Genomic DNA, 12,194 nt, shown 5'->3' with positions numbered 1-12,194 from the left:
TTTGGTTAGATCAACCACATCTGGGGTAAGTGAGGTACTGAATATGATAATATGATAAAATAAATCATTTAGCAACCAATAATAAAGTCTATTTGCTTGAGGTTATCGGTCGCCTGCTTTGGACGGTTAGTAAACGATAGTTTTTACAGTGACTAATGACAGCAAGGGTTACCAGCCTACAGTTTCTTGTTCAAGCAAGTACCTTATTGAGTGAAAAAGCCTCTGATAACCTTTGATTTATTGGGTAAAACCTTGATGTATTTCATTCTTTCTCAACGTCTCTCTGCTTTGAAAGCTTGTCAGAAAGAATACAGCAGCTAATGCTAACAGATGTGCAGCCGCCTTTTGTTTACTGGCTGTTGTTTTGCTAGTTAGGAATAAGATTTCTGTGGTCAATAACGAAACGCTCCTCCTGGAGATGTACCTTCATGCAGAATTCAGTTCCAGACTTGTGTAAACTGTGTATTTTTTGCTGAACTATGTCTTTAATGATGTAGAAGATGCTGGAATGGCTAATGGAGCTATTTCAGACATTGATTTTAGCGCTGATTCATAGCTTGACCCCTCTATAACTCTTGGTTTAAATATATTGCCATGCGTTTGCGTGTATGACAAATTTCTTTTCTACCTGACCTGGAATGACATTGTTTGTGCAAATGCACATCTCTCCCTCTGACTCTCTCCCTCTGACTCTCTCTCTATCCTCCCTCTCTTGCTCATGCTTTCCCTCCCCGTCTATCTCTCAGGGTGTCTGTGTGTGATGAGGACAAGCTGACGCATAATGAGTTCATTGGTGAGTCGAGGGTGGCCCTACGTCGAGTGAAGCCTGACCAACCCAAGCACTTCAACGTCTGCCTGGAACACCCGCCCCCCGTGAGTGCGTGAATGTGTTTCTTGGCCTGGAAGATGGACATGCTCAGTGCCCAGAGGCGGCAGACACAACATATGAATTATTCAGTTATTCTACCTATTTATAAACTTAATAACATACAGACAGAGGCATCTTCAAAGCGCAGAGAGTCGGAGAAATGGGGAGCAAACAGCTTCAACGTGTATTGATTCCAAATCCCAATTAGGAAAGGTTGAGTCAGCAACACCATCGCTTGCAAGACGTCTTCTCAGAATGCCAAGAGGGAGCTCGGGGCAACCGAAGTGTTCTTTCTTTCTAGTGATCGCCAGTGAATGATATGATAGCTGGTGGCGCTAATTAATCATGCTAACTTGTCACCACAGCTAACAACGAATGAAAGCTGGTGGAGACAAGTTGGCTTTGCACAAATTAATCATGCTTAATGGATGAAGTATTGCTTTAAGGCCAAGTATCCATCTTTGCGTCTGAATCACAGCTACTGCAGGACTCGTTCTGAGAATGCTAAGAAAGATAAGAGACTGAAATATCCCTCGTCATGACTGCTAGTGCTGCTAATGAAGTCGCTACAAATAAGGAATATTTCAGCCTTTAGCGGCTGTAAGCGTTGAGGAAACCAGTGAGATCCATATATATATGACTTTTTTGGTTAACTAAACTCAAAACACTAAATGCTATATGCTAACAATAATCGTCACCCTGCTTTGAACTCTGAACATGAAGCTAACACCCACAGCTCCAACGCCGAATCGGCTAAACTGGCGCTGCTGTTGTTCCAGTTGGCTAAAAACTATTGTTTAAAGATGCTACATATACGGTTGTTGCAAGGAAACATTAAAGAATAAGCAGACAAGGCTTTCAGTCTTATTCAGTATAACTTGTACACATCGTTCACTTCTATACCGAATATATAGCGAAACCGCTATTGTGTTTCCATGGCAGTGGGTTTATAGATTGGTTCTGAACAGGCTATTGTCATGTTAAAGCAACGTAAACATTAGTTAGTTGTTACTAGTTAAGATATGACTGTTTGTTGCAACCAAATTTAGTACCCAGATAGCGAGCATATATCAGTCCGCTGGCTTGATAAGGTCGACACCCCACTGACTGTTTGCCACTGCTAGTCCACCCTTGGACCACTCAGATTACTGTCCAGTGTACAAGCTCTACCTAGTGTTTAATCTCCTCAAACAGACTTTAAATGCACAGAGACTTTTATTTTAGAAAATAAACTAAGACAAATATGACAAACAACTGAGAGGGAACAACATTATGACTAGGCCTGATATAAAATGATTTTATAGAAAATATTGCTGATACTATGTAGATTAAAATTAGTTACTAAACTAATTTACAAAGTATAACTAAAGAAAGGAAGGAAGGGAAAATAAGTAATTTGGACTGTGAGTGGAAAACGAGTGATGATAAGTGGAAATTTGTCTAATACTCTGCTTAAACACTGATGGGCCGCCCAGAAAACGCTGAACAAAATGCCAGTGGACCACCAGCTTTGCCATCAGCGGGCCAACAGTGGTCCACTATTCTCTTGTTATCAGGGTAAGAGGATAGTATGAAACTAAGTTATGTTAAGTAAGGGCTTAGTAAAGATTTTCTTAGAAACTTTAACATATGCATCTTGCTAACTCACTTATTAGCAGTGGTGGACGAAGTACACAAACCATGTACTTGAGTTAAAGTAGAGATACTTAAGGTAAAATATTACTCCAGCAAAAGTAGAAGTTCCTCCCTTTAGACCTCCACTTGAGTAGAAGTACAAAAGCATTTGCCTTCAAATGTACTTAAGTATCAAAAGTAAAAGTACTAAAAGATTAATTATGACTTTAATATCCTATTATCATTTTTGTAACATGACTCTGCTTCATTAACTCATTTTAGGTGAAAATACTCCAGTGTCTCTCTTGGTAAACCAGTCTTTTAATAGAATGTCATTAGTTAGTGACGCTGATGTTTATTAAAATTATCATAAGCACAAAACACTGAAGGCAAACAGTTTCCATCAGGTAGAACTGAGTGGCTCTGAAATCACTTTTTACAAACAACCAAAGTTTCAGTTTAAGATTTATTTGCAACTTAGTTACAAGTTTAAGTTTAATAAAAACTTTAAACTCAGATTCACAAATGAGTTTCCTTTACTAAACTGCATCTGTAGGTCTCTGTTCATAAACATAAACTAGACAAAACTAATTTACTATAAAATGAAATATTGTTTGTATGAATTCAGAAAAAAGACACGTCAGTCACAACTGCATATGAGTACATATTTCTATATTGTGGTCTGTTTACACAAAGTTAGGTTAGTTCATCATTTATGTTGAATAGACTCTCCCAAAATTTTACGCTGCTGCACTGATGTTGAACCGTGTGCTGCACTGGGTCGGTATGACCAACAGGTCAAAACAAGCTCAAAACAATGTGACCGCTGTGCCCTGATTGGTGTTCTTGCTTTGCGCTTCTTTCGTTTTGACGTTACGTTTTTATACACACATAACCCAAAAGGAACGACAGATTTCTCATAATGTAGTGGAGTAAAAAGTGAGATATTTGACTTTGAAATGTAGTGGAGTGAAAGTAAAAAGTCGCCCAAAATGCAAAAACTTCAGTAAAGTACAGATACACAAAAAACTACTTAAGTACAGTTCTGAATTACATTTACTTAGCTACTGTCCACCACTGCTTATTAGCAAAGTTAGCATTTTTTGTGAAGTCCTGCTTTTCAGCTACCATCTTGCGACCACTAGTTTTGCTACCCAGATAGCAAAGGAGCGCTAAATTAACATTGATATTGTGTCTGTTTTGGTCAGTAGCCTCAAATCATTGGTGATTCAACAATGCTGCATTAAACTGGACAATAGTGTGTGAATATTTTCTCAACATTTCTTTGCCATCTGGGCAATGATGAATGAAAGCCAGTGGGAATCATGGCTCCCACTATTTATCATTTCTCATTAGCCATATAAGAATCTGGGGTGAAGCTCTGCTTTCAAACTAACTGGATCTCTGTCTTTCAGCTGGCGTCTCCGACTGCTATGAGCACAGCACTCAGAGGGATCTCCTGCTATCTTAGAGAGGTACATTTCCTTTTCCTCTCTTTCTGCTTCCCTGGCTCTAAATCCCAGTACCGATTCGGCGGTCTCATTTTCCCCCTCTTTCCACGTCACTAATGCTCCACTTTGCCCTGCCCATACTCTCTCTACCATTAAATATTTAACTAAAGTGGGAGAAAGCCAGTTCGGTTTCTCTGAGGACGGCAGCTGTGCCCCCCTTTCATGTTGCTTTCTCATTACCGGACCATTTGACACAGCCAGGCAAACCAGTTCAGCAGATCACTTCCTGAGACCTGCTAATTAGTCAAATGAGGCCAGGACGAAAGCGCTTGACAAGTGGAACCGGAGAAGAGAAAGAAGAGGAGAGAGGTGGTCTTGAACGTGCGCAGCTTTCTTGGGGAGGAAGGAAAGTTTAACGATTCATTGATGAGGAGGGCAGGAAGGAGGGTTTATTTGGGAGCCTTGCTCCACTCAGTGATCACCTTTGTCCTACTTCCTGGAGAACGGCGTGCTGAGAGATTGAGGAGCTGCTAGAGAAAATTGCATCTTGCTTGTTGCACATTTTTAGAACTTGTCTCGTTGTATTTAAAAATCCTTATTAGAGTCAGAGACCCTGGCAGGCTCAGTGGACTGTTTTCGCAGGGAGCCGGGTTACGTCACACGTGAAACTGATGGCTCACGTACGGCTCAAAATAATGTGCCGCTGGAAGGCTATAAATACATGCGGCTGTACATACAGAGCCGCCTATGGTCACGAGTGACTCACACTGTGTTGGTCTCTTCTTCTCTGGATTTTGTGCTCACTTTTCACTCATCTCCTCTCTCCCCCCTCACATGCTTCCCCAGTCTTCTGCCCTCCCCTCCATCTGCCTTCCAGCCTGATGGCAGCTTGTCATTAGCAAGCTACGTAACCAGTTCATTACACAATGACGTGTACTGGGATTTGAGAATAAATCTACAGTGTTTTTGTTGCTCATTGAGCTCTAGTGTAGAAGAGGTGAAGTGAAATGGCAAAAACCCTACAGAACTGCTTAAATTGAGGACCTAAGTAAAGCCATAGGATTGGTTTCCTTTAACCTGGTGCCCATCGTTCTTCAACAAACACTATCACTGTTATGACCGAGTCGATCCAATGACTAGATACTCTGGAACGTTCTTCACTCATTCACACTGGTACATTTGGCCTTGGGTTTGTTGGAGAATGCTGGGTCTGTGTGCTCCTGTCATCGAATTCTTCAGCAAACTTCAAAATTCTCCAACAAACACCATCATTTTCCAACACTAACGTTCTCTAACACGCACACAAAATCTCCAAGACAACACTCTCAGGATTCTTCAACAAATTCCAACAATTAACACAATGTTCTTCCGCAAGCTCCAACATTCCGAGACAGACACCACATTTCTCCAACAAGCTCCAACATTCCCAGACAGACACCACATTTCTCCAACAAGCTCCAACATTCTCCTGGGACGCCCACATTTTCCCACAGACTAGCCATCAAACACCAGAAATCTTAAACAAAATCTATTCTCCAACATTGTCCAACAAACTCCAAAATTCTCCAATGAATGCCATCATTGTCCACCAAACACCAATATTCTCCACAAAATGCCATCATTTTCCAAACAAGCTCCAACATTCTCCACAACATTCACCAAACACCTCTGTTTTCCACAAAACACCAACATTCCATACCAAATACCAACATTCTTCACCTAATAATAATAATAATAATAATAAGTTTAAATTATGTAGCGCCTTTCTCAAACCCAAGGACGCTTTACAAAAAGATCAGAAAATAACAAAATAAATAATCAACAATAAATAAAACAACACAGTACACACACACACACACACACACAAACACACACACACACACACACACACACTTCTACATTTCCAACAGCTAGCAAGGGGGGGTTACAATGACCACAGTGTAGAGTCACTTAGCCAGCCCAAAAAGAGTCTTTAGCCGTGGGGAAAGTCTCACATCACAGCTACGGTGCGTCACACAGGCAGCCAGCCTAGGAATCCTTAAAGGCCGGGTATGTCCTTAGCCACGAAGGGGTAGCCTTGTCCTGCATCCGAAAACCATCAGTCCAGGCAGCCTCATAGCTGCAGCATAGCATCGCTTAGGCAGCCAGCCCAAGAGGCCTCGTAGCTGCGGCGTAACGCCGCTCATGCAGCCGAAAACTACCAGTCCAGGCAGCCCCACAAATAAGCACTATTTGACTTTAATCTAGTAAAAGAAATATCACGCTAAATGAATGGATGTGAAGAGGGAAGAACATTCTAGAAACTCCCATATAGGTATGTCACACCAACTCCACGTTGAGTGATGGGTCCTGGGATTTTAGCGTGTCGCAAGCCTAAAACAATACGAGGTCTAAGGCCAGGCTTTATGTCCAACAGTGTACCGTGGTGCTGATTTATTTTTGGCTGAGTTCTGGATTATTATTTAGCAGTTGCACACAGTGAGTCAACTTTAATATCGTGATGAAGCTAAAATATAAATATTGTCCCTTGAAGCGCTGTTCCTTGCCTGAATTCCAAATGGCAGAGGTTAAAGTTGAATGGCCTTTCCTTTTGAGAAGGCTTTTACTCAGCCCACCTGGTTCATACCATAGTTCATATCTCACGTGTTGTCCCTGATGTTACCTTCTGTCAGCGAGCTGGACTCTAGTTGAGGCCGACATGATTGTCTTATGTACGAAATACCCAAGGGACTTGTTGTACAGAGAGAAATCGCTTCGGCGCTTTCCGTAATAGTGTTTGAGTGTTTGAGTGGATTCTTTTCACAGCGAGAGATAATGAACACCAAAGCAGGTAGAACAGAATATGAGCGAAAATCAAAGCACTTCCGCTGTTCGATCTGGCTGATACGTACAGCACAGAGAAACGAGTAAAAAGGGCGATGTCTCGGGAACCTTCGTCAGAGGCTGGTGCTCTGCAGTTGAGAACCCACCATTGATCATGTTAGCTTTGCTCTGCGTATCTCCTGGGCAAATCTACAGAAGACAGATTCTCTCCATCTCCAGCGACTTCCGTTCCGAATACCAAGCAGACACAGCAATAACAAGAAGCGGCTGCAGACCAACTTCCTTTCACTGTTGAGATTTATTGTTATTCATGTATTCTGGCGCCTAACTATTCAGATTTTATGAGCCAGGTTCCAGAAATTCTAATCATCTCTCCCAAGGTAGCAACCTGTGGTGCGCCGTACTGGGGCTCGCTGTTATGTCAAGTTTAAAACAGACCGGAATTCATCAGAGTGACACATCAGTGAGAAATTACGGAGGAGAAGAGACTTACAGCCTTTGAAGCATTTTCCACTGTGGGTAAAATTCAACTTCAGCTAAACTGATTACTTATCCTGTATACAGCTGAGCCAGAGATGCAGCTATAGCGAACAGGCCTATAATTTCCATAGAGTGAAGAGACACTTGTTTTTGTTACTTAATATACTTCCAGTGCATATATGCATTCCAAATGTATAAATATGAATAAATGCATGAATTCATAAACGTAAACAAAGTTTAAAAAGCAATACAGAGGGAAAAAAATTAGGACACCGCCTATGAATAACTTTGGTACTACGTTGGAAAGTCATTGAGTGTGTTTACGTGCACTCAATAATCTGATCATAATCAGATTTCTGCAGTTATCTGATTATTCAAATGGTCATGTAAACAGCACAGATCTAAGAAATTGGAGTGAGGTCCAGAAATCTGATAAACAGGCTGGATTTTAGCTCCGTAATCAGATTTCTCAGTGCATGTGAACTCTTACTCTGATTTCTTTCGGATTTCTCAGTCTGTGCATGTGCGGAACAGAAGGCAGTAACAGAAATAAGTGACGAGACACAGCAAAACACTTTTGGCGCGACGCTGAAACCAAAAACATGCTTGACAAAATAAAGGATTTAAATATTCTTCATTTTCTAGATGATGTATGTTCATATTTTCAGGTAAAGCAGCTTTACATTACATTTATGTGTCCATCTTATTCTAGGAGTTTACTGGCTGGTTGTAAAGCAGAAATCCGATTACTGTCTGACTCATGTAGACCTGGAGTTTCCCCATTATCTGATTACTCAAGTGCATGTAAACGCATTGATCGGATCACTGACAAAATCTGATTTTCTGCAGTTGTCGGATTATTAAGTGCATGTAAACACACTCACTGTTGGCAATCACAGGTCTGACGTGGTAAGAAGTAATTAGCTTTTGGTAGCATTGTGGTTCAAATTTGGCCCGTTCCTCTTGACAAACTGTATTAAATTCCACAAGATTACAAGGGTCCCTCTGTTGGACTTGCAATTTCAAAATCCTCCATAAATTTTCAAAGTGGTTTAAGTCAGGAAATTGGTTAGGTGATGCACTTACCTTTACCAGTAATTATGTTACCAGTATTAAGTTGTTTTGACTGTATATTTGGGGTCATTGTCTTTTTGAAATGTCAGTCTTCTCCTCATTCTTGGCTGACAAGATTAAAATCTCTAATATCTCCAACTATATTGCTCCATTCCTGTTTCCTCCGATGTTGCTAATGCTCCAGTGCCATTTGCAGAGAGGCAACTCCATATCATGATGCTCCCACCTTCTTCACTGAGGTTATGGTGTTATTGTGATCATATACACAATCCTTCCTCACAGTAGTTGCGTTATGACAGTATGACCTATGCAGCTTCTGCCTTATCTGATGTGTATCTGTGTGTTTGTAGTGGGAGACGGAGCAGCAGCGGAGTCTGGAGGAGCGGGGCCGATTGCTCCTGTGCTTGCAGTTTCTGCCACCAGCCCAGGACCCTGAGGGTGGAGAGGTCCCACCAGAGGCCAAGGAGAGAGCCAAGGGTGGCCTGTGTGTGGGCGTCCGACGCTGCGCTCACCTAGCCGCCATGGACGTCAACGGCTTTTCTGACCCCTACGTCAAAACGTAAGCGTGTAGGCTATGCAGTTGCCTTGTTGTTAGAAGGGATGCACCTCATTGTAACTTACTCACTCAAGTTTAGCAGCTGAAGGTTCTCCACAAGGGGGCGATATTATCAGAAGTTAGATGCTGAGACATATTTCTTTGCACAAAGTAGTGGATATATAGACCACCAGTGCTTTATCAATCATCCTGTATGTGTTCCACCATGTTCTGTATCTACCATCCTGTATGTGTTCCACCATGTTCTGTATCTACCATCCTGTATGTGTTCCACCATGTTCTGTATCTGCCATCCTGTATGTGTTCCATCATGTTCTGTATCTATCATCCTGTATGTGTTCCACCATGTTCTATATCTGCCATCCTGTATGTGTTCCATCATGTTCTGTATCTATCAACCTGTATGTGTTCCACCATGTTTTGTATCTACCATCCTGTATGTGTTCCACCATGTTCTACATCTACCATCCTGTATGCGTTCCACCATGTTCTACATCTACCATCCTGTATGCGTTCCACCATGTTCTACATCTACCATCCTGTATGCGTTCCACCATGTTCTACATCTACCATCCTGTATGCGTTCCACCATGTTCTACACCTACCATCCTGTATGCGTTCCACCATGTTCTACATCTACCATCCTGTATGTGTTCCACCATGTTTTACATCTACCATCCTGTATGTGTTCCACCATGTTCTACATCTACCAAACTGTGTTTTCCACCATTTAATTTTTAGTTTTTTATATATGTACTGTGTGGTTTGAGGAATGAATGGCGTGTTTTGAAACTTTAACAATCTCTTTTATTAAGAAAGTAAACAAGAAGTTAGTTTTTGATGATATAGGCCCTTTAAAATGGTATTGGGGTTCCACCTGATGGGAAACGATGAGGACATGTTAAACAGAGTCCTGAAACGGGAGGTAGCATTATTATCATCGTGATGCCTGTCTGTGGTGTATGTGTTGGGAGAGTGATAAGTCCTGACAGACATCAGAGGGAAAAGTGGGTCTTCTGCTATATTTACTTGAATGCCACTGATGTCCTTAAGCTTAACATCACAGCCGATGTCTTATTTACTCCTTTTTCTTTCCTTCCCCACTGCGTCTTTCTTTTTCCCTTTTGATTCATTTTGTTCTATTTTCTCATCTCCTTTTGCAGATTTTATCAGTTTTTCTTTGGCTCCCCCTCCTTCATCTATTCTTGTCTGATTCATTCTTCTGTATTGTTATCTTTTGCACATTCTCTCTTTTTCCTCTTCAGCTCCCTCTTTGTACTTTCTTTTCTTGGTTAACTGTGTTACCTTTTTCTCTATTTCTTTCATTACTCCATCTTTTTTCTTTCATTTCTCACTTTGTTTTTCTCATCTTCCTTTTCATATGTTCTTTCTCTTTTTATTTAAGTGTCCTTTGTCTTTCTTCTCTCATTTTTTTCCCTGAATTCTTTTTTTACATCTTCCCCCTTTCTTTTCTTTCCTTTTCCTTCTAGTTTGTTTCTTTTTTCTCAATTTTTTTTGTTTGTTCTCTCTTTTGACTTCTTGTTTCCTTTTTATTTTGTTCCAAAAAATATCCAGCATCTCGAGAATCTTCCATTTGGACCAATAGAAATGTTACATATTAAAGTTACCTATTTTTCAAGAGATTTTTCTGAGAAGATTAGATATAAAATATAATCCCCTTGCATACAGAAGGAGAAAGTCAAAGAAGAGAAAAAACAGGAGTTTCCAAAACTGGAGTTCAAAAACCTGACAGACACTAAAGCTGCCCCCATCAGATAAACAGCACTTAGAGCTTTCATCTCTGAGAGAGAGGAGAAAATCAAGCTGCTTCAGATCTGAAAACATCCACAGGTGTTTCTGTCCATCCTTCCACTGTGAGAAGACGACTCAGCGCTGTGGGTCTGAAAGGATGTGTAGCTGTCGAGAAGAACCTCACTGAGAAAAGGAGACGGACACATCAAACAAAGAAGCTGAACAATGGGCTGACCACCCCAGAGTCCAGACCTCAACACCACTGATTGTGTTTGATTACTTCAGAAAATGATCAACCAGCTTCTAAGACTGAACTTTGGAGGTGTGTCTGCAGATTCTTTGAGGAGCTGAAAATTAGTCTCCTGAAAAGAATGGAAGCTGTAATAAAGGTAAAGAGCGGACACAATAAATACTGATTTAATATTATATTTAGTTGTTGAGGCTTCTGTGTCATTTTTTGTTAAATATAATGTGGCATCAGAACACGCCCTGTTCATCCAGTTTAAATATGTGTTCACGGTAAACTCGTTATTTTTGTTACCAGAAAAGTTCTTTGCATAGACTCTTATTCTGAAGTTACATGTACAGCCGGTGTGGTTGTTTTAGTAGCAAGCTGGAATAGCCTAGCTTGGGACAGTAGAGCCTAAGCTACCTGGTGTGCTGCATGTGGACCAGACCCCTGATTCCACAAAATTTCTTCTGAGCACCCCCATCGCTACAATGGTGTCAGAACTGGCAGAAAAACCGAGGATGGGAGATCGGTTGTGGGGAGCGCGAGGCCAACAGAGGGTGACAATAAGACGCAATGGTGCCAAACCACACGAGGACTAGCTGAAGAAATAGCTGACCTGCAGTGGTCGATAGGGCCACTCTGCGTTGAACCTGTGTCCTCCACAGCTAACAGCCACAGACGTGATGCAGCGAATGCGGCAGTTGGCATCACCCATGAAGCTCAAACACACTTGCTGCCGCTACGTCGTTATGATGGCTCGGGAATTGAGCAGCTTATCTGCGACAGTTTTGAGCTGACGAAAGCAGCGCAATTAGCCTCAGCACTTGAAGGCTCAGTCCTGCAGGCTTTGCTAGACCTCCCAGCCGACGTTCCGAAGCACCCCGACAGCTGCAGTGGACAGCCCAGTCTCCTTTGACCTGCCTGTGCTCTTCAGAGAAACCCTGCCATGCTTTCCGGTGGCACCAGAGCACTGTTAAAGACCCTCAGCAGCTTCAGAATGACCTCAATGTCCTTCGAGGGCCCAGCAGGACTGGGTCATGCCATGAGGCTGCAGTGGATAGTCCAGAAGCTGAGCAATGGGGAACTCTTGCTACCTCCTTGATCCGGGTGCCCTTAAAGACTTGGTCTGGTGGGACTGGGACTGTTAAGCAGCAGGTTTGGGCAATGTGGCAACAGAGCACGCCCTGTTCATTCAGTTTAAATGGGTTCATGGTAAACTCGCTATTTTGTGTACAAGAAATCCTTATGCAGTTCTTTCCACAGACTCTTATTCTGAAGGGATAGCTATGGCCAGTGTGTTTGTTTTAGTAGCAAGCTGGAGTAGCCAGGCCAGGGACAGTAGAG

General features: G+C 41.9%; 1 protein-coding gene across 1 annotated transcript in view; it reads left to right on the top strand.

The window, feature by feature from the left end:
• LOC118808897 (double C2-like domain-containing protein alpha) overlaps positions 1 to 12,194 on the top strand; it is a 62,752-nt gene that overhangs the window by 45,280 nt on the left and 5,278 nt on the right. Inside the window, exons 6-8 of the mRNA XM_036571779.1 lie at positions 747 to 873; positions 3,898 to 3,957; positions 8,661 to 8,869. Coding sequence (XP_036427672.1) covers positions 747 to 873; positions 3,898 to 3,957; positions 8,661 to 8,869 — 396 coding nt within the window. The remainder of the gene's footprint in view (positions 1 to 746; positions 874 to 3,897; positions 3,958 to 8,660; positions 8,870 to 12,194) is intronic.

The sequence above is a fragment of the Colossoma macropomum genome, unplaced genomic scaffold (genome assembly GCF_904425465.1).
Source record: "Colossoma macropomum unplaced genomic scaffold, Colossoma_macropomum, whole genome shotgun sequence".
Lineage (NCBI taxonomy): Eukaryota > Metazoa > Chordata > Actinopteri > Characiformes > Serrasalmidae > Colossoma > Colossoma macropomum.
This window is presented reverse-complemented; position numbering and strand designations above follow the sequence as displayed.